The 24,012-nt window shown below is 42.4% G+C and overlaps 1 protein-coding gene across 1 annotated transcript in view; it reads left to right on the forward strand.

Annotated features, from left to right (window-relative positions):
* The first annotated feature begins 307 nt into the window (after positions 1-307).
* commd7 (COMM domain containing 7) overlaps positions 308-24,012 on the forward strand; it is a 68,857-nt gene continuing 45,152 nt past the window's right edge. The window contains exon 1 of the mRNA XM_060938058.1: positions 308-476. Within this exon, the coding sequence (XP_060794041.1) occupies positions 393-476 (84 nt within the window). The 5' untranslated portion in view covers positions 308-392. The remainder of the gene's footprint in view (positions 477-24,012) is intronic.

Genomic DNA, 24,012 nt, shown 5'->3' on the forward strand with positions numbered 1-24,012 from the left:
GAGAATGACTCTCACTGTGCTTGAAGTGTGCATGTGACAAATATTTCTAAGAGTAAACTGTATTTACTGTTAGAAATGAAGCATAGTGTGTAGACTAGTCTAGCTATAGCCTAAACCAAAAATAACACCTGTAACATATCAAGTCCTTATTGTAAAAAATATATATATATTAGTCTATATAATTAAAAAAATTAAATTTTTTTTGTATTACTTGGAATACCCTGACTGTATTATGATAATCTAATAAAGTTTTTCACCCAGAACACGTTGTGCGACAATGTCGAAAGTGCTGGAGCGAATCTCACGCTTCTGATTCTGAGCGGAAATGTGGAAGCAGCTGTGAAGCTGGAGTTGCAGGAGTTATTGGATAGGGAAGGAATTAGTTTGAGATAATGTTGCAGTTGCATTTTACTAAAGACCCTCTGCCTGACAGTGTGAGCAGTGATTTTCAGACCTTGAATAAATTCAGTGAGCAGGTAAGGGTTCAGTATCCGAAAATAAATGCGTTGCTGTTGTCTGTTGACGGATGTGTGTGTGTGTAGCTTTAGGCTAAGCTGTTAGCACCTGCTCTGTGTTGTTATGTGAGTTACTGTGTTTGTTTGTTTGTTTGTTTACTTACTGCAAACTCCTCAATTTCTGAATTCGGGTTTGTATGACATTGAGACAGCATGTTGTTTGTCTTCACACAACCCACGGGCTCATTAACAGAAGGCAACACAAGATGATGAGGTCAGTAGAGAGGATATCTGTCTACTAAACTGGGTTTATTTTCAAGGTCAAGCCTTTTTTATTGTCATTTCAACTACAGTGCTGAGCGTAAATGAGTGCACCCCGTTTGAAAAGTAACATTTTAAACAATATCTCAATGAACACAAACAATTTCCAAAATGCTAACAAGACAAAGTTTAATATAACATCTGTTTAACTTATAACATGAAAGTAAGGTTAATAATATAACTTAGATTACACATTTTTTCAGTTTTACTCAAATTAGGGTGGTGCAAAAATGAGTACACCCCACAACAAAAACTACTACATCCAGGGGCTTCAAAGTTTGGGAGAATAGCAGGGTACAAATAATTTACAGCAGGGTGCAAAATGTTAAAATGTCTGCCAGCGGCAGACATAATGCACGCAAAGCGTGCAGGGATATATATATATCTCATCTCATTATCTCTAGCCGCTTTATCCTTCTACAGGGTCGCAGGCAAGCTGGAGCCTATCCCAGCTGACTACGGGCGAAAGGCGGGGTACACCCTGGACAAGTCGCCAGGTCATCACAGGGCTGACACATAGACACAGACAACCATTCACACTCACATTCACACCTACGCTCAATTTAGAGTCACCAGTTAACCTAACCTGCATGTCTTTGGACTGTGGGGGAAACCGGAGCACCCGGAGGAAACCCACGCGGACACGGGGAGAACATGCAAACTCCACACAGAAAGGCCCTCGCCAGCCACGGGGCTCGAACCCGGACCTTCTTGCTGTGAGGCGACAGCGCTAACCACTACACCACCGTGCCGCCATATATATATATATATATATATATATGAGTGATTCCACGCTTATGGGTACTGAAATGGGGACATGAACTTATTTTTAAAAATTCACCTAAAACCATTTCTTTTTTGACCATCAGGTCACAAAACATGTAACCTTTAATGAATGATATGTTAAAAGATAACTTTAATTTTCTGAGATGTAATAAAAACATATTTATATGCCAAAGTCAGAATGTAACAGAAGTGTTGTGGACATATATATTCTCAGTTTTAACAATGTAGAATTACTTTTCGAAACATAGGAAGGTGATGTTTTAGCAAATATAATTAATAAACGTGTAGTAGAATAAACATACACATTCAATAACATTAACATGGTATATAGCTAGATTGTAATTAATTTGTAACAGACGCGAGATGGACAATCGTAACAGAAGTAATGTAACAGACATCATTTTGGAACTCATAGGCTTGACTTTGGCATATAAATATGTTTTTATTACATCTCAGAAAATTAAAGTTATCTTTTAACATATCATTCATTAAAGATTACATGTTTTGTGACCTGATGGTAAAAAAAGAAATGGTTTTAGGTGAATAAGTTCATGTCCCCATTTCAGTACCCATAAGTGTGGAATCACTCATATATATATATATATATATATATATATATATATATATATATATATATATATATGAGAGAGAGAGAGAGAGAGATGCAAGTACGAATTTTTCATGGGGTGGGATGGTTTGGAACAGGCCATCTAAAATTGGGATAACATTTACCCGGGACGGGTATTTGAGGCGGGTCGTCTAGCTTAAGCTTGATTAGCGTTGTTACGCACGCCAGTGTTTCCCACAGAAATTTTGGAGACTATGGGGGCAGCCCATGGGGGAGGTGCGGGGGTTGTTTAAAATTGAGTGATATGTTAAATATTAAGTTATTACTGAAAAACTATTGATTAAAAAAACAGACACTGAGAAATGATCCGATAAACAACTTTACCAATATAAAAGATTACCAGGACTACAAAAATGCAGAAAAATAGGCTTTACTTATCCAAATGCACCTGTTGGTTCAAAAGTTAAAGTGCAGAGAACCTCACAGCACAACATGAAGTTACCTTAAAATATAATATAAATGCCTCAGCTTTCATGTAAGAAAAAAAACTATTAATACTAGTACTGTGTGCAGTCAGTCTCTCCTGAAGACTAAATTAAACAATAATTATAAACTAATAAAATAAATGACTCAGGCTTCATAGAAGAAAAAAAAACAATTTGAACAGAATCTCACAGTATGATGCTGAAGCTGCCTAAACAATGGAAAATAAAATAACATTTTGGCAAAAATGTTGGCATCCATTAATTTCTTGTATTAAGTAAAAAAAATATGTTGCCAGATACTGCTGACGTTTTACAGCCCAAAATATGTTCAAAACCCGCCAAAATGCACTTAAAACCGCCCAGATTGGGCGGGAAACCTCCCAATCTGGCAACACAGGCGGCAGTAATGGCTGCACTCGTGTCGAGGATGTAAACACAGTTGACGCGGCAACGGACATACATGACATAGTGGATGTAATTTACGTTCACAACTTTTTTTGCTGTCAGAAATATTTAATATTAAATTTTGTGACTCGACTGACGGTAGCCGGCGGCATAACAAGCCATAGCTGGCGATTTGCCACCGGTGACCGGCTACTTTTGAGACCGCTGTACATCTAGTACTTTGTATGGCCTCCATGATTTTTAACGACAGCACCAAGTCTTCTAGGCATGGAATGAACAAGTCGGTGACATTTTGCAACATCAGTCTTTTTCCATTCTTCAACAATGACCTCTTTTAGTGACTGGATGCTGGATGGAGAGTGATGCTCAACTTGTCTCTTCAGAATTCCCCATAGGCGTTCGATTGGGTTCAGATCAGGAGACATACTTGGCCACTGATACTCCTTTTCCACCAAATCAGTTCCAGTGCTGGTTCACAACTCGTTCAACTTGCGAGCCAACTGAGAACCAGTTTGCTTTTCCATAGCTCGGGGTGCTAAGGGGAGCCACGTCATGATGTCACTGTATACATCAGTTGCGTCACTGCGTTTGCATAAACCTTGGCGCGAACATCGAAGCAACAACGACACGGAGAAGAAGAAGCAACAACAACAATAATGGATGACCTTGCGTTTGTACAGCTGCTGCTTCTGGCTTTACGGTGCTTCATTGGGATCAGAAAATGGCAGATCCAATATGTTTGTGTTGATCGACAGGTTTTGCGTGGACGGCGATTACATTTTGACTCTTACTTACACTGAATATCTCGTCGCTTAAAAATGGTGACCTTTCGTGGTCTTGCTATTGTTGTTGGTCTTAACAACTCCGCCCACCCCTGCTGACGTACGCGGTTCTTTCCTCTGGCCCAGCAAAGAGCTGGTGCTAGCCTGGAACTGGTTTTTCTGGCCCCAGAGCCAGTTCTTTGTCAGTGGAAACAGAAAACCCGGTTCCAAACTAAGCACTGGCCCCGAACCAGCCCTGGAACTGCTTTGGTGAAAAGGGGCAAGAATCACTTTCACCCTGTTCTTCTTCAGAAATCCAACAGTGGCCTTAGATGCGTGTTTAGTCATGTTGGAAAAGTGCACGACGACCAAGGGCATGGAATGATGGTAGCATCTTCTCTTTCAGTATAGAGCAATACATCTGTGAATTCATGATGCCATCAATGAAATGCAGCTCCCCGACACCAGCAGCACTCATGCAGCCCCACATAAGGACACTGCCACCACTATGTTTCACTGTAGGCACCATGCATTTTTCTTTGTATTCCTCACCTTTGCGACGCCATACAGTTTTGAAGCCGTCAGTAGGGCTGGGCGATATGGACGAAAACTGATATCCCGATATTTTGGGGCTGATTGGCGATATATGATACCCGTATATATCAATATTTTAAGCAGAAAGAGCGAAATGTTTCGTATTGACTCAACACCACAATTATGACAACACAACCAGTTTTAATTAGACTGATTTCAGATTGCTCTAACAGAGCTGTGCAAAAAAGTGTAAACAATAACATGTACCAATAGGCATACAGCTGCTCTGATGTAGCTGTGCAAATAACAAAATTAACATTAGAGCAGGAAGTCGACCCTGACTGACAACACAGGCCTAGAGCTTTGCAACAAGAAAACAATAAAGGAAACACAAAACATAGACTATCAATCGCCAATATAATAAACCAATTAGCATATAGAGCTGTGCAAATAAGAAAAAAAGAAGGCTACATAGTACATATCTGACCTGTTTGTAAATATTTAACTGCACAAGGATTCAAAAAATAAAATGTATAGAAAATAAATTACCCATAATAAAAATAAAATGGTTGGGTACAGTGGCAATAATGATAACGCCTACATACACAACAAAAAAATGCCCGCATAATGTGACAATGAGGTAGGTTTGACGAAGAATACTACCTAAACTTATACATTTCTTACAAGTTCCGTGCCAGGAAAACTAGCCTATCCACTGTTTCAGGCTTCAGGGATGCCCTATAGTCAAGTCAAGTCTATTTGTATAGCGCTTTTAACAAACATTGTCACAAAGCAGCTTTACAGAATTTGAACAACTTAAAACATGAGCTAATTTTGTCCCTAATCTATCCCCAATGAGCAAACCTGTGGCGACGGTGGCAAGGAAAAACTCCCTCAGACGACATGAGGAAGAAACCTCGAGAGGAACCAGACTCAAAAGGGAACCCATCCTCATTTGGGCAACAACAGACAGCATGACTATAACATTAACAGTTTAAAGGAGTACGCCACCCCCAGGTGAAATTGAGTCAGTCCCTGCAGTCCCTAGAGTTGGATGAGTGAGCCAAAGCGTTTTGTAGCCGACCCAGCCATTGTCCTGATCTAGAAACGCCCCGGTTAGCTTTAGCTTAGCGTAGTCGCTGTAATCCGGCGTGTCCAGCTAGCATGTCGTTGCAAAAGTGAATCAAATAACTCAAGATTTTTTATAATTATTTCTCATGACCTGTACATTCACATCGAGTACACATCAATGCAAATTAACACGAAGGGATTTACTAGACCAATTTATATCTGGAACTATTTTCAGCCACAGCACAGGCAAAGCACCGCTGCAGGCGCAAAGACACCACGCAGCACCACAACTTAGTAGTCACGCTGGTGTATTGACGGAAGTTGAGGGTTTTCAGGTGCTGCGTGGTGTCTTTGCGCCTGCAGCGGTACATTGCCTGTGCTGTGGCCGAAAATAGTTCCAGATATAAATTGGTCTAGTAAATCCCTTCGTGTTAATTTGCATTGATGTGTACTCGATGTGAATGTACAGGTCATGAGAAATAATTATAAAAAATCTTGAGTTATTTGATTCACTTTTGCAACGACATGCTAGCTGGACACGCCGGATTACAGCGACTACGCTAAGCTAAAGCTAACCGGGGCGTTTCTAGATCAGGACAATGGCTGGGTCGGCTACAAAACGCTTTGGCTCACTCATCCAACTCTAGGGACTGACTCAATTTCACCTGGGGGTGGCGTACTCCTTTAACATGATGCCAGTTTCGTTGATGGAAACTTGAGTGCAGTCCTAAAGTTAGCAAGTCAACTGTAGTCCTCAGCCATAAAAGCATTACTGTAGCAACAAAAAGCAGATTAGGTACTCCGGTCAACTAATCACAGGCCCTAGGACCTGGTGCGTATCCTCCATACTAAATACAATGAGACCTAATCTTCTAAGAAACAAAGCTGTGAAAACAGGACCACCGAACCCATCAGGAAACTAAAGATCTCATCTCCTCTCATTATCTCTAGCCGCTTTATCCTTCTACAGGGTCGCAGGCAAGCTGGAGCCTATCCCAGCTGACTACGGGCGAAAGGCGGGGTACACCCTGGACAAGTCGCCAGGTCATCACAGGGCTGACACATAGACACAGACAACCATTCACATTCACACCTACGGTCAATTTAGAGTCACCAGTTAACCTAACCTGCATGTCTTTGGACTGTGGGGGAAACCGGAGCACCCAGAGGAAACCCACGCGGACAACATGCAAACTCCACACAGAAAGGCCCTCGCCGGCCCCGGGGCTCGAACCCAGGACCTTCTTGCTGTGAGGCGACAGCGCTAACCACTACACCACCGTGCCGCCCGGAAACTAAAGATAAAAAAGGAAAAAAGTCTTCTGGAGATCTTCTTCCTGAGTCTGTTGTTCTTCGTTCTTCTGCTGGGTTATAGCATGTTACAGTGTTACCACTGCAACTGAAAACTCGCTCTGAGGGAGAACTGGTGGCAGGTACTAAGAGATATTTCTTTCCAAGGTGGCTAAGTGCTGGGTAGACTGTCTCATGTTCCCTCCACCATTTCAGAGGATCTGTATCACTCTCTACCCTAGCTGAGAGCAAATAGCTTGAAAGTTCATTTTCAATTTTCTCATCCTGTGTCAGTGTGTTACTGCTGGTCGCTGCGCTACATTGGGAAAAGCTGGACAGTGACTTCTTTGCTGTTGGTGGTCCCATTGTTGCCTCTTCGTCTGCTGACAGCGAAGTTGGAGTAGGCTCACAGCTCTCCTCATCAGGCAAGAGGGCCTTTGCCTCAGCCACAACTCTCCGTTTCAAGGCATCAACCCTGTCTCTTTGAACATATGCATCCCTGAAACGTGGGTCCACAAATGTGGCCATGTCCAGTAGGTCACTTGTAGCTGGATCGGCATACTTGTTATTGAGGTAATTCATAATGCAGCTGTACAACTCAGTGCCATCTTCCTTCTCTGCCAGGATATCTGTGCTGAAAAGATGAAGGACAGGTCTGATATAGGAAAGTGTCACATAGTCCTCCCCTGACTGTGAAGTCATGGAGGGGTTTTAGGGCCTTCTGGTGTGTCTCCAGTACTTCGATGTCTTGCCAAGTCAGGGCTAGGTGTCTGGTCTTTTTGTGTGAGGAAAGGACCTTTGTTATGGCTGCCTCCTGCTCAAGGATTCTTTCAATCATCAGCTGTCTTGATCCCCAGCGAGTGGCGGATTCTGTGATCAGCTGATGAGTTGGAAGTCCAAGCCGTTGTTGAATTTCTGAGAGTTCCCTCCTTTTGAGCCAGCTGTATGAAAATGCACTGACTATCTTTTTGCACACGGAGATGGCCCTCATGATCCGGTTGTCATCCATCCCGTGTCCTGTCAGTAAGAAACATAAATTTATTGGCAAAGAGTACATGCAAATAATAAAGTGGACTCTGCTTTAATCAATTCCAGTGGTTATTTCAACTTGCAATAAACAAATAAAGCAAAACAAAAATGGGCAACCATGAGGGTAATTATGAAGCCTGTAGGCTCATATGTGTGCTCAATGCTCCAACAAAGTGTTCATCCCCTTACGAAAAAAATCCTGTTGGAGTAGGGCCTAGATGACCAGCAAATTTATGATGGCCTAGACATGTGAAAAACTTGCTATCGATAACAATTCATCTCATCTCATTATCTCTAGCCGCTTTATCCTGTTCTACAGGGTCGCAGGCAAGCTGGAGCCTATCCCAGCTGACTATGGGTGAAAGGCGGGGTACACCCTGGACAAGTCGCCAGGTCATCACAGGGCTGACACATAGACACAGACAACCATTCACACTCACATTCACACCTACGCTCAATTTAGAGTCACCAGTTAACCTAACCTGCATGTCTTTGGACTGTGGGGGAAACCGGAGCACCCGGAGGAAACCCACGCGGACACGGGGAGAACATGCAAACTCCACACAGAAAGGCCCTCGCTGGCCACGGGGCTCGAACCCAGAACCTTCTTGCTGTGAGGCGACAGCGCTAACCACTACACCACCGTGCTGCACCGCAGAACTTGTCTTACAAAGTAATTACGACTAGGTAACTCATATCTTGGGTTGAGTGTCTTTAAGCATGTTTACAAAGCCCTTTTGCTCTACAACCGAGGCCATCCTTAAAAAAAAATCCCTTTCCTGTCCACCGGGTGAGCAAAAAAATTTTCAGTCGGGAGGGAGGGATTTTTTTTTTTAATATATGGATGGATAAGAAATCGCAATGCTGTGTTTGCTTTTTCTTTCAGTGCTTTTTTATTACAAAAGCAGACACATTTAATAAAATGACAGTTTAATCAACTGAAACTTGTACAAAAACTTTAAGTTAGCATTTTAAATGGTGACTGCAACATTTGCAAAACTTTTTTACAAAGGTACTTAAAATGTCCGACACACAGACTTTTTGTAGTTCTAAATCGAGCGTTAGGCCTAGTTCGGATGAAATTACACTATTAAAATGATCACTGAATGATTTGTTTTTCTGAATCTTTACTATTTTGTTGTTCGCTAGAATACCATTTTGCGATTTCACACTTAAGCAAGTGTTTGAAGACTCCAGATCTCCTTCCTTGACGGTGGCTGCCATTTTTTTTTGTGCCGCACGGCGCATGCGCAGAGCTGATTCAATTCTATATTCTGTGCGGAATGAGTAAATGTCAGGTTCGATTTTAGATTTATGAACCCGAAAAAAATGTCGAAAAACCTGGGGGCGTCGTGACTCAGGTGGATAAGGCGCCACACCATAAATCCGGGGACCCGGGTTCGATTCTGACCCGAGGTCATTTCCTGATTCCCTCCCCGTCTCTCTCTCTCCTGCTCATTTCCTGTCTCTACACTGTCCTATCCAATAAAGGTGAAAAAAGCCCAAAAAGTATCTTCAAAAAAATGTCAAAAAACCGGCGTTAAAAAAAAATTTCAACTGCACAAACGGCACTCACCCGGCCGGTGGACCAGAAACAGAACATTTTTTAATAATGGCCCGAGACAGGGACCATGTCCTTCGCGATATGGTAGGCCACCACCTTGGTTATGTCACGCCATTTTTTACATTTTCTGTCGTAAGACACAACACTACTAAATGAAGCTTCCAAGGAGTTTTGTTTCATCACAACAGAGGTCACAGGCTGCGAAGTCTTGGAGGCTGCAGTTGCAGCTCCACGCAGTTTGTGCTGGTGCTGTAGATGGTGGAATAAGTTGGTGGTGCTTCCACCTTTTAGGATAAATTTCTTACGACACTCTTTACATATAGCCTCCTGTTCCTCATCAGTAATTTTGAATCCAAAATGCCTCCAAATAACCGAGCCATTGTTCTTCTTCTTTGGAACAAGTTCTGCCTCATCGACCGACTCGGCCATGTTTGAAAGTTTGTAGTGCTGCGAGGGAGAACGTGCATATGCAAGGGGCGCAGTTGAGCAACGCGAGAGAGCTACAGCTCTGGCTGCGGCTGTCTGAATGGTCGGAACACAGAAGAGCAAGTGGCTTTTGATAAAATGGTCCATTATTAAAATTATATCGGTATGACGCAGGCTTTTAGATAGAGGGGCGTCTGGGCGTCTTTTCGACGCCCTGTACTGAAAAAAACAAGAAATTGGACGCCCTACTTTTTAGTACGACGCCCTAAAGACGCCCTAATATTTCCGCCCGTGTTATGTCCGGTAACTTAGCTGAATATGTTAAAAAATCGCCGAGTCTGAGCTTTCCGAGGATCTACAAGCTTTGTTGACACCGCCATTTTGGAAATTTCAGAAGTCTCGCTTTGACAGCTGTCTTTCCCGAAGACGCCCAGGGTTACCATAGCAACAGCACGAGCCCAGAGTACAAAATATAGGCACCCGCCGCAGAGCTACAGAAACACGCGTTTCTATGGCTGCACTAATTTCAAAGTTGTGAGAGCCCTCGTTATAAATAAATGGGTTATTAAATAAATTTGGTGTACAAAGCACTTGTAATATGCGTTCCCAGAGCAGAGGGGGAAAAGATGTATGCCTAGGAGACACTGGCATAAATATCCAGACAATATAGCCGTAGACTATATTGCCGCAGCTAAATGTGGAATGTAGTCTATAGAAAACCGGCCTTACCTGACATGTTATTTATCCCGAATAAATCCTTTTAACAGTAAATAACACATTTTCATGCAGATTTTCCCAACATTACAGGCTACGTAGTGGAGAGTGTGGTAGTCGAGCCGGCGGGTAGTATTTCTAGTAGGCTAAACAATAATCAAATACGACACGTTCTAAAGGATGCTGGGATTATACCATTATAATGTTTGAAGACTTAGCCATATTTCCTGTGTGTTTTTTTCTTTGTTATACTAAATCTTTGGACGCTAGCGGCTTTGAAAGCAAAACTGGTCAGCCGGGGTTGGTTGTCACACTGTGTTCGGGGTTGGTTGTCACATGTAATGCAATTGCAATAGGTGCACTACTGACTGAGACAAACACAGCTACAACAAGCTTTATTTATGTAGTATTCTGCGATCAGAAAGCTTTATAGCTAATTTGTCATGCTTAATATGCAACTCCAGCTCAAAAAATCCCAGAAATATACCCATTTTAATAATAATATTCATTAAAAATATACGCAGTTTGCAGTGTATTTTGTTTTGGTGTTCCCAAAGTTGATATTGTATTACCAATCTGTTATACCTACATGTATTTTGAATACATTTTCTTTAACATTTTTACATAATTCTCAAAAATATGTATGTATTTTCGGTTCCTGTACCGCCCCATTGAAATAACATTGTGACAACCAACCCTATAGGGTGTCACAATCTGTCAAAGTGTGTTTGACAGCCCATATCTTTTGAACACAACGACATAAAGTAGAAATACCACCTTCCAGTCGTACCTGAGACTTGCAGCTTCCTTTGTACATTGAAAGGGACCCTATTCATACTATTGATACAAGAATGTTGTAACAAAGGCAAAAACACTTGGCTGTATTGCTCAAAATTTGCTGTCAAAATGAAGGAAATAGCATTTGAGAGCATTAGAAATTTCAAAATTTTCCGGGGGAGTACCCCCGGAACCCCCTAAAACACTCGTGCCAGCGGCGCTCAACGCGCCGCTACACCTCGCCACATACAGTGACACCTGCAAAAAAGTTAGACTCCCTAAAAAAAAATCCTGCCTAAAAGCCTGGTATGACGATATTATCTCAACTACATATCGATTTCAAAAATATATCGTTCGTAGTCGTAATACCGATATATTGCCCAGCCTTAGCCGTCAGTTCCAAAAACATTTATCTTGGTCTCATCACTCCAGAGTATAGAGTCCCAGTAGTCTTCATCTTTGTCAGCATGGGCCCTGGCAAACTCTAGGTGGGCTTTTTTGTGCCTGGGCTTTAGGAGAGGCTTCTTTCGTGGACGGCATCCATGCATGCCATTCCTCTGCAGTGTACGCTGTATTGTGTCACAGGAAATAGTCACCCCAGTTTGGCTTTCTACTTCTTTAGATAACTGCAGTGAACTTGCATGCCAATTTTCTTCAACCCTTCTCATCAGAAGACGCTCCTGTCGAGGTGTTAACTTCCGTGGACGACCTGGACGTCTCTGTGAGATTGTTGCAGTTCCATCTTTCTTAAATTTTTGTACCACTTTTGCTACAGTATTCTGACTGATAAGTAAAGCTTTACTGATCTTCTTGTAGCCTTCACCTTTGTGGTGTAAAGAAATTATTTTCTCTGGGGAATTCTGAAGAGACAAGTTGAGCATCACTCTCCATCCAGCATCCAGTCACTAAAAGAGGTCATTGTTGAAGAATGGAAAAAGATTGATGTTGCAAAATGTCGCCAACTTGTTCATTCCATGCCTAGACGACTTGGTGCTGTCGTCATTAAAAATCATGGAGGCCATACAAAGTACTTGATGTAGTAGTTTTTGTTGTGGGGTGTACTCATTTTTGCACCACCCTAATTTGAGTAAAACTGAAAAATGTGTAATCTAAGTTATATTATTAACCTTACTTTCATGTTATGAGTTAAACAGATGTTATATTAAACTTTGTCTTGTCAACATTTTGGAAATTGTTTGTGTTCATTGAGATATTGTTTAAAATGTTACTTTTCAAAGGGGGTGCACTCATTTACGCTCAGCACTGTATATGCAGCTGGTACAGTACACAGTTAAAACGAAACAACGTTTCTCCAGGATTATGGTGCTACATTAAACATCACAGGACTACAGATCTACAATACAACATAAAGTGCAGCAAGTGCAAACATTACAGACTGTAAACTTCACAAACAACATAAAGTGCAAACATCAAGGACAGTGCAAAAAAAGACAACTAGCACAAACAGACAGGGGTGGGTTTCCCAAAAGCCTCTTAACGCTAAGAGCATCTTAGCTAGGAGAGAGTGTTTACTGTGATGCTCGCGCTACCATTTAATGATGATCTTTGTGCTACGATGCTTTTGGGAAACCCACAGAGGTGGACAAAGTACCCAACTTCATTACTTAAGTCAAAGTACAGATCCATCCATCCATCCATCCATCCATCCATCCATCCATTATCTGTCGCCGCTTATCCTGTATAGACCCTTTTCAGTCACGTGACCTTCGTAAACGCGACCGCCATTTTGGACATGTAGTGGACTTCGGCTCGAATCGGTTTGAATGCAAGGAAGGCGACAAACATAAAAGAAAAAGGAGCGAGATGCAGAAAACTGTATTTACTAGTTTACTGTAATTATGATCTGGCAGCTATTTACACCGGATCCAGTGTAAATAGCTGCCGGAGCCAACGTCCGAGCTTGCCGGAGTGCACTCCGGCCGGCCGCGAGCTAGCGCGCTCCGGAACCTCGGACGTTGGCTCTGGCAGCTATTTACACTGGATCCGGTGTAAATAGCTGCCAGATCATAATTACAGTAAACTAGAATGGAATGTTAACAGCAATGTAATGCCTTTTCTGGCTAATTTTATTCGTCTTAGCTCCAACAAAGTGGTCACTACACAAGCGTTGGTATGCCGCTATCCATCTTCTCCGTCGGTCAGCATCTACCGGGATCCGATAAAATGATAACCCTTGCCTTGTTTGTTGATGGTTACTACATCCAGGTGCACAACAATATAGTGGCATGATGGAAGTCTTGCTGAAAATAAACACTTTCTTTGCTGCCGTTCCTCAATGTTGGCTGTGGTAAACTACTGGTAGTACATGTCCAAAATGGCGGCCGCGTTTGTCGTGACGTCACGTGAAAAGGAGTCGCAGGCAAGCTGGAGCCTATCCCAGCTGACTATGGGCGAGAGGCGGGGTACACCCTGGACAAGTCACCAGGTCAAAGTACAGATCCCAGTGGTCAAATGTTACACCGATACAAGTGAAAGTTCTCCAGTCAAATTTTTACTTGCGTTAAAGTACTTGATTTTAAGTATTAAAAGTACATTTTCTGTCAACACGTTGTATTATTGTCACAATGCTTATAACACCTCATGCCTCTGAAGCAACCTACTGGATTATTTTGTGAATTCACAAAATGGCACAGCATGCGTTCTTCATCGCGTTTTAACGTTAAGCTAGCTAGTCACCTGACATGCTAGCAAACTCTTTTCAAACTCAAAATCATATTGGGTAGCTAACGTTACTAGAAAATAAAGATTTCTACATTTTGTTTATTTGGCAAGATTATGCTAAAACATATTTCTGAAAGGACTACAGATAAGTTAACGTTAGTCATGTTAGTGTAACTCCGTTTTTATATGCTAACTCAGGGTTCTCCACTTTTCAAAAATAAAAGGTGGTGGCAGGGGTTCGGAGGCCGCCTAGGCCCCCAACGGGGTCCAGGGGCAGAGCCTGGGGGGGCTAAGCCCCCTGAAGCTGACAGACTTTGGGGTTTTTTGACAGTGAAACTGGCCTAAATGGATAGGAAATGCTAAATCATCGTTAAAATCATTTTACAAAAAATTAACACCATTCTTACTGTACATATCTGATGGACAAGGATAGAACTTTTAATACAAGATGTTTTATTGGGTCCAGTTTCCCAAAGTAGCAGCATAAATTTAACACAAATTATAATAATAAAATAAAAGTTCAAGTAATTATTACAACAAAAAAATACTTTGTCTACAAAACAGAATACTGTATTACACTATGTTTGCACCGCCTGATTACATGCACATTACAGACAGTGCCCATGTCACCCAACTAATCCACCTCCCTTCAGAGGGCTAGATATAGTGGCCTGTCCCCACCCGCTGGAAGATACCAATTACTTTATATTACTAACATCACATAAACCATACATTTACGTAACAATTTCAGGTTTAAGTGCATGCCAATAATCTCTATTGCCGCTTTTCCACTACCAACGCGGCTGAGTTGGGCTGAGCCGTGCCGTGCTGAGTTGGGCTGAGTCGAGCTGAGTGCGGCTGTTGGAGTTGCATTTTGACTACAACCGCGCTGAACCGTGCTGGCTGGAAGTGGGTGGACACATTGGGTGGAGTTAGCGAAAGTGGGTGGACGTCACGTGATGTCGTTAGGCGGCACAAACAGTGACATCAGTGAGCTTTTAAGCGGTAGTCTCACGACCCGGATAGTAAACAATAAACATGGAGGACATGGAGTCGTTAGTGTTGCTGGTCTTGGTGCTGTGGCTTGTTGTCACCGACAACGCCAACAGATACTGGCAAGAGCGTATAGATGAGGCGAGGCGCATAAGGCTTCAGAAATTCTCGTAATTCTTCTTCTTCCGGGTTTACGGTGTTTACAGATCCCAGCATGCTCGCGGGGCGTGTGTGGGCGTGTGAGGACGCTCCTCCTCACCAATCAGTGCACAGGGGAGTGTCTCCTCACGCCCCTAGCCCCACTCGGCTCAGTTTGGCTCGCTTCAGCCCCACTCCAAAACCGTGCGAGTTTTTGGGTGCTGAGCAGGGCTGAAGCGAGCCGAGTCGTGTTGTTCTGAGGTAGTCGAAACGCGAGCTGTGTCGGGCTGAAGCGAGCTGAAGTGAGCTGAAAAAGGGTAGTGGAAAAGGGCCATATAATTCATAAACAAAATACCCAATTACAATAAATGCATAAATTTTTTACAATACACATAATTAATGGGTTGTTTTACAATCAGGGTACGCAAGCTAAAAATCACATTTAACACTTATTATCTTCAATATCAAAAGGCTTGACTAAATAAACTTGGCTGTTTATTGTAGCCCTGTGATGGCTCTATTTACCATGCAAAAAAAATTTGGTGATAACGTTATTTTTGGTGAATGTATGGCAATATATGTCATATTTAGCAAAATTACTCGTGTCATTTAGAAAAAGTGCTTTTTTGACCACAGGTAACTCCAAAAGGGATGCACTTAAATCATTCTTTATACCATAAAACACATATTTGGTTCCATATCATTGGAAACATAGTTAAGTTTTAATGTTGAATGCCAGTAAGTTTTCAGACTATTTTGATCAAATTAGTATGTAATTGTGTCCAAAAAAAGTCCTCTCCGAGACAGCTAATTTTTCAATATAAAATAACATATCTAAAATGATTATTTTCATCCTAAAATGTGGTCAAGATATTGGGACATAAATATTAGAGACAACTAACACAAAGCTTACAGCCTTATATTTAAAAGCACTGTGGAAGTAGTGGATTCTGAATTGTCAAAAAAAAAGTCCTCTCCGAGAATTACTTCATTTGTTTCTCCCAGCCCTGCTTAAAGCTACACTTAATCTTCTTTATCTTATAGCAGATTACACAAAACTACCATACACATGTCAAAAAATGACCTGAAATCTGTTCTTTAACTTGTCCTTCACTTAAAAACTGGTACAAGAACCAGTTTGAATCAATTTGAATTTTGGATCCCTGTGACACAAACTTTATACCCTGATTGTAAAACAACCCTAATGTTAATTGGGTAAAACCATTACAATCCATGCACGAGCTGGTGCGCGTGTCTGAGACTGGCACTACAAAGCCACCCCGGCCTCCGTAGTTCGGGTTCTTTGACCCAGGAACCCGGAAGTCCTGCAGTAAACAACCACAGTGAAGCAACGGGAAAATGCAGCTCTCGCCTACACAATCACAGATGCGTAAAATAAAAGACCTGAACTTAACTAATGTGTGTGTGCGCGCTGTTATATGGTTTCTGACCATACACTGTTACAGTAAAGACAATAGATAAGTGTAACCGTTGCACAATAACGCTACAAATAACCTTCGTGTGCACCCGCAAAGTTATTTAGCTGCTGGCTAGCTGCAGCTTGTAGCTTCCAACGTTACTGCGTGTCAGTATAGTGTAATGTGGTGCGGTGTAGTGTAACACAGGGAGAGACCTCAATCTGCAGAGCTCTGTGTCACAATCTGTACGCAGCCGGCCGGATGTTTTTCTATTGCAATCACGTGGCCACTTCAGGTAGCCCCGTATGCATTCGTTTAATGGTCTTCTGCGTGTTAAATAGTTACAAAATTATAATAAAGCAAATACTTTGCAATTTATTTGGTGTATACTGATGAAGTTACGGGGTGTTGTTTTGTTTTGGGGGTTTTTTGGCCACGGGAAGGGTGGCGGGCCAGAATTATAACGTGGCGGTGCGCCACTTTAAAAGGGCCCGTGGAGAACAATGTAACTAACAGTGTCCAAGTTAACTAGCTATGTGTTAACGTTAGCCGTGGACAAGGCTACGGCAACTTGGCGGGCAAATCCATAGAAAGTCATTTGACTAACCAGACTGCATAGCTATTGCAACGTTATCGCTAGCTCTAAAAGCACAGACAACTTTACTGCAAGCTTTCTCTTGGAATAAAACATATTTATATACCTCAATATGCTTCCGCAGGTCGGACGGCAAGTTTTCGGAGGCCATGATGTGGTTCGTTTTCGGCAAACATTTAAAACAAAATAGTCCTTGCAGAAATGAAACATGGGTTCGAGGTATGGCCATGGGTGTGTGTGTGCATTCCTCAGAAGAACCGCCTCCTTCCATTCTGCCATCAACTGATCATGTTCGAATAACGCTGCTGAGAAATCACTGAACTTGATTTTGTACAGTCTATGGATGTGACGTGACCCTAGTGATTATTGATAGGCTGTCTCAGTGTCACCTGCGGAAAAATCAGTTGTGTTTTAGAAAAGAAAAGGAAAAAATATCCACTTTCAAAGCTACTTCATAGTAACGAATAACGAGGACCTTGATAGAAATGTAGTGGAGTAAAAAGTATGACATTTGTCTTTCAAATCTAGTGAAGTTAAAGTCATAAGTTTCCAAAAAAAAACCTTAAGTAAAGTACAGATACTCTTGGGGGCGTCGTGGCTCAGGTGGATAAGGCGCCATACCATAAATCCGGGGACCCGGGCTCGATTCCGGCCCGAGGCAATTTCCCGATCCCTCCCCGTCTCTCTCTCCCACTCATTTCCTGTCTCTACACTGTCCTATCCAATAAAGGTGCAAAAAGCCCAAAAAAAATCTTTAAAAAAAAGTACAGATACTCAAAAAGTGTACTCAAGTAAATGTACTTTGTTACCGTCCACCTCTGGAAACCCACCCCAGTACAGTGTCAGCCAGTACCCGTCACTGATAATGTGCGTAAGGTTTGAGTGTGCGTTTTGAGGTAGCAATATGTTAAATAAATAAATGTAAACATTTGTGTGAGTGATGAGCATTTCAGCACATATGAGCTGAAAGTAATTTTACTTGCATGTATCCATGTAATGCATATTTCCATTCACAACAACAATTCAAATGCATTTAGCCTCCGTTTACATTCATGTAATGGACAGGAGCTTTCTCCGAGGATGAGAGAACTCGGGAGCAGAGGTTCTCTGTAGGTTCTGGGACAGTATTTGCCTTTACAGCCTTCTGGCCTGAGTTTCCCAAAAGCATCGCAGCACAAAGATCATCGTTAAATGGTAGAGCGAGCAGCACAATGAACGCTCTCTCGCCTAGTTAAGATGTTCTTATAGTTAAGAGGCTTTTAGGAAACTCACCGCTGGTCAGTAGCTAAGAATCGTGTCCACTGAACCACCATCACTGCCTACTCCTTCGAAACTGATAGCAATGCTGCGATTTTGGAAATCTAATCATTAGCAGAAACTTCATTCCATGTATCAGCATTGCTTTTCTACTCCTCAAACAGCATAACAGATCATCCCTTCTTCACAACACCACGGCTGAAAAAACAGCATTCACACCAACATCATCATCAGAAGTCAATGTAAAGAATAAACCCCAACAGTGTGTGGTGTTCTAGGAAAATAATCCATGATAATGTGGAGTGATATGGCTTGATAAGGATTATTTTCCTGTAACAGTACGTCGAATTGAAAGCTTCAGTTAACTTCCCAATGATCCTTTTTACTTTAACAAACACAGTGCTTTTTAACTATTCATCATTAAGTTTAATATGAAATGTCCATGAGACACGTTAGTTCCTATTATTGCTTCCAGGAACACAGTCTTGTCACTCTCTTTTCAAGTCAAGTTTATTTGTATAGAGCTTTTAACAGTAAACATTGTCGCAAAGCAGCTTTACAGAATTTGAACGACTTTAAACATGAGCTAATTTTATCCCTAATCTATCCCCAATGAGCAAGCCTGTGGCGACGGTGGCAAGGAAAAACTCCCTCAGACGACACGAGGAAGAAACCTCGAGAGGAACCAGACTCAAAAGGGAACCCATCCTCATTTGGGCAACAACAGACAACATGACTATAACATTAACAGTTTTAACATGAAGTCAGTTTCGTTGATTAAATTAGATTAGATAGGACTTTATTTTGATCCCTTTGGGAGGGTTCCCTCAGGGAAATTAAGATTCCAGCAGCATCATTACAGGATAAACAGAGAATAGAAAATAGAGAAAAAACTTCTAGATAAATTAAGCATTTACATATACAAAAATAAAAAGAATAAGATACGGGGAAGAGAGGAAGGGGAAAGAAGGGGGGGCAGCAGGAGAGATATTGCACTTTATATTGCACATTGTCCAGTAGGGGTGGGCAAAATTATCGATACGGCGATATATCGCGATACTTTGTCTTCTGATTCAATATCGATACTCAAAATTTGAATATCGATATTTTTTCAAATAATAAATCATGTTTCAGACGGGTTGTAAATCCAGTACGACTTCCGCACCTCCGCTCCGCAAGGTGTCGCTGTGCTGCTACCTCACTGCAAGGCACTCTTCGTCTTCTCTTTTTTTCCCGGTGGTTGCAGTGAGGAAAAAAAAACAAGCAAGCATGGCTGTTAACGTAAACCTAGAGACGCCGCCGAACTTTAAGGCAGATGTTTGGAGGCACTTTGGATTCCAAAGGAAAGGAGAAAAAAAAACAGTGAGCTGGACAAAGAGTACGCACTCTGCAAAACCTGTTTCACTCCAATTAGATATTCAGGTAACACAACAAACTTGTGAACTTACTTAGCACGACACCACCCCGACATATTAGCTCAGCCGGAGCCACCGAAACCCGACCCGAAGCAAACTACACTGGACAGCGCCAAAGTCCTCCCGTCTACTTCAGTGATGTGTGACTTACTGTAACTGTGAACTTAATTTTGTCATTTAAGACCAAAGGCAAGAAGCTGCACTTTATTTTGCATTTTCAATTTTAGTGTGTGTGAGACACTGCATTTTATTTTGAGTATTTACTCAAAGTTCAGAAGAAACATGATTCACTGAGGTTTCAGTTCAGTTTCAGTGTGTGGACACTGACCCACACTGCACTTTGTTTCATAATTGTGTTCAGGGAGACTAAGATGCCCACTGCACTTTTCAATGTGTTCCAGACAGTGTGTTGTTCCTGCAAATATGTTGTAACTTGCGCTTGTATAGTTACAATAAAATGGTATGGATAATTTGAATTACATTGTTTTGACTCAGTTTATCCCATGAATTATCCCTATCATCTGATGTACATACAACTTGTATTTTAAGATGCATAATGCGTTTACATTTTTCAGTGAACTATGTAGAATATCGCAATATATCGCAGTATCGTATCGTGACTCAAGTATCGTGATGCGTATTGTATCGTGACTCAAGTATCGTGATGCATATCGTATCGTGAGGTCCTTGGCAATACCCACCCCTATTGTCCAGTATTGCTTATTGTCCGGCTAGGCTACTGCTCCTTCCTGTCCTCTGTCCTCCTGTTACCCCTCCTCCCCCCCAGAGAGGAGTTGTACAGTCTGATGGCGTGAGGGACAAAGGAGTTTTTAAGTCTGTTCGTCCTGCACTTGGGAAGGAGCATTCTGTCACTGAACAGGCTCCTCTGGTTGCTGATGACGGTGTGCAGAGGGTGACTGGCATCGTCCATGATGTTCAATAGTTTGTCCATAGACCTCTGCCACCGTCACCAGAGAGTCCAGCTTCATGATGACCACAGAGCCGGCCCGCCTGATCAGTTTGTCCAGCCTGGATGTGTCCTCCTTGGATGTCCTGCCCCCCCCCAGCACACCACGGTGTAAAACAGGACACTGGCGACCACAGACTGATAGAACATCTACAGGAGTTTCCTGCAGATGTTCAAGGACCGCAGCCTCCTAAGGAAGTATAGCCTGCTCTGTCCCTTCCTGTATAAGTGATTGGTGTTGCAAGTCCAGTCCAGCTCAGGGGCGTGTTTAGCCTATTTTTGGGGGTGCTCAAGCACCCCCAAAAACGAGCTCAGCACCCCCTAACTCAGCACCCTCAAGAACACTGCTTTTGGATGTAATTTTCAGAAATAAGTGCCCTTGCGCACTGCGCAATGAATGTGTGCGCGGGCGTGTGTGTGTTCTTGAATTCACCTGTTACGTGATAGTTCTATGAGCAGTAAAATACCTCTCCTCCTTGCGTCCCCTCTGATTGGATTGCCTGTCTGCGCGAGTGCTTGCTACGACATGGTGTTTTTTTTAACTGGATTCCACGCCGATGAGGAACTCGAAGTAGCACCTGAGTATTACTGGCATAGCGAGATGTGAAGGTACGGACTGGAGTTACAATTGTTAAACACAACACAATAATATGCATAATGCAATATTGATGTTCCCTGGTCTATGAACAGAATGATAAAAACGACATTTATCATCCATATCGAGATACTTTTGTGCAGAGCTGTACAAGTGCTATGGTGCTAGACCACCGTGTGTTAGTCAATTTTATTTAATGTAACATAGCGTTTACGTTTGCTTAGATGCTAGAATCGCCCCTGCTGTCAGCTCTGGGGGCTAAGCACCCCCAAAGATCAGATGCTAGAATCGCCCCTGGTCCAGCTTGCTGTCCAGCCACAGCCCGAGGTACTTGTAGGAATCCACAGCCTCCACCTCGACTCCCTCGATCAGAACTGGTCGTGACCTTGGTCTGGACCTCCCAAAGTCAATGACCAGCTCCTTGGTCTTCGAGGTGTTGAGCTGCAGATGGTTCCTGTTGCACCACACAGCAAAGTCTCTCACCAGGCTCCTATACTCCTCCTCTCTGTTATAAACTCTTCATTGATGGAAACTTGAGTGCAAAACTGTTCATGACAACTGCAGTCCTAAAACCTTTCTCTCTTGAGGTTCATAAACCAAGCAAAAAAAAAGCCCTACAGCTTGTAATGTTGCCTCTGCAATGAAAGAAATCTGACTGTTACAAAGCAAAGATACCCAAGACTCCATCCATAAATGTTGAAAACATTTTCCTCTGTACAGAAAATCTCAAATCTCTATGATTATATGATTTCTTTGTTAATGGGGAAGCCATGGCCTAATGTTTACAGAAGCAGCATTGGGACCAAAAGGTCGCTGGTGTGATTCCCTGGACCAGCAGGAATGACTGAAGTGCCGTTGAGCAATGCCCCTTTTCCACCAAAGCAGTTCCAGGGCTGGTTCGGGGCCAGTGCTTAGTTTGGAACCGGGTTTTCTGTTTCCACTGACAAAGAACTGGCTCTGGGGCCAGAAAAACCGGTTCCAGGCTAGCACCAACTCTCTGCTGGGCCAGAGGAAAGAACCGCTTACGCCAGCGGGGGGGCGGAGTTGTTAAGACCAACAACAATAACAAGACTGCGAAAGATCGCCATTTTTAAGCGACGAGAAGCAGCAGCTGTACAAACGCGAAGTCATCCATTATTATTATTATTATTATTAGGGGCCAAGCAGCGAAGCTGGCGAAGGCCCCTAATGAGTTTGTCGGTTTTCTTATTATTATTGGGGGCCAAGCAGAGAAGCTGCGAAGGCACCCATAGTGATTCTATTGTTTCTTATTATTATTATTATTATTATTATTATTATTATTATTATTATTATTATTCAGTCCACTTCCGCCTCTGCAAGTCTATGGCAGCCCATAGAACCGTCTGGTAAAAAGTTGTGAAATTTGGCACACTGATTCTAGACACTCTCAACATTCCTCTCAGCAAATTTCAGGCCTCTACCTCAAACCCGTTAGCGCCACCAACAGGTCAAAATCCCAGGTACATTTCTGCTTGTAACTTTTGAACCGTTGGTCTGATTTTCAAAAACTTAGTATCCCTGGAATCCTTGGGCCAAGACGAATCCAACGCACCCCATGATGTCATTTCCGCCCATATATTTTTCCCGCCATTTTGAATTTTGTGAAAATCAATTAAAATGTTTCAACTCCCTCAACTTTTTACCAATTTCTCCCAAACTTGGAAGATAGCATAATTGGACCAACCTGCACAAAAGTTATACCCGGTGATTTGAATTTCACAAGCGTTTGGCCGTGGCAGCCAATCAAATTTGGCTGCGAAGACGCGAAACAGGAAGTGTGCTCATTTCTCGGCGGCCCTTTGGCCGATCTTGACGAACCTTGGTGGGATTATGCGGTACCCCTTCTCAAAGGGCCACAAAAAAGTTGGAACAAATTGGCTGCTAGGGGGCGCTATAACTAGGAAAAATGTCTTTTGGCTCATATCTCATGATGCGTTTGGCCTAGAAACAAAATTCCACTATGTCAGGAATTCTTGGCTGAAGACGAATCCATCGCATCCTATGACGTCATATTCTGCCTTGAGGATTTTCCGCCATTTTGAATTTTGTTAAAATCAATGAAATTCTATGGCAACACATATAACCATCTGACTAGAGGTTTTTAAACTTGGCACACTGATTCTAGGCTGCCTCAAGGATCATGTCACCAAATTTCAACTCAACACCTCAAACTCTCTAGCGCCACCAACAGGTCAAAATCACAGGTACATTTCTGCTTGTTACTTTTGAACAATACGTCTGATCATCAAATTCTTAGTATCGCTGGGATGCTTGGCTCAAAAGGAATCCAACGCGCCCTGTCTCGTCATATTCTACCCAGGAGATTTTCCGCCATTTTGAATTATGTGAAAATCAATTAAAATGCTTCTCCTCCCTCAATTTTTGAAGAATTTCTCCCAAACTTGGTAGATGGCAACTGGGGACTAAGCTGCATACAAAACTTACCCGGTTTTTACAATTTCCTAAGCGTTTGGCCGTGGCAGCCAATCAAAATTGGAAGGCAGATGCAAAACAGGAAGTGTGCTCATTTCTCGGCCACCCTTTGGCGTATCTTAACGAAACTTGGTGGCATTATGCACCACGCATCCCCAAAGGGCAGCAAAAAATTTGGAACAAATTGGCTGCTAGGGGGCGCTATAACTGGGAAAAATGTCTTTTGGCTCATATCTCATGATGCGTTTTGGGTAGAAACAAAATTCCATTATCTCTGGAATCCATGCGTCAAGACGAATCCATCGCACCCTA

Source organism: Neoarius graeffei, chromosome 13, assembly GCF_027579695.1.
Source record: "Neoarius graeffei isolate fNeoGra1 chromosome 13, fNeoGra1.pri, whole genome shotgun sequence".
In the NCBI taxonomy this organism is placed as follows: Eukaryota; Metazoa; Chordata; class Actinopteri; order Siluriformes; family Ariidae; genus Neoarius; species Neoarius graeffei.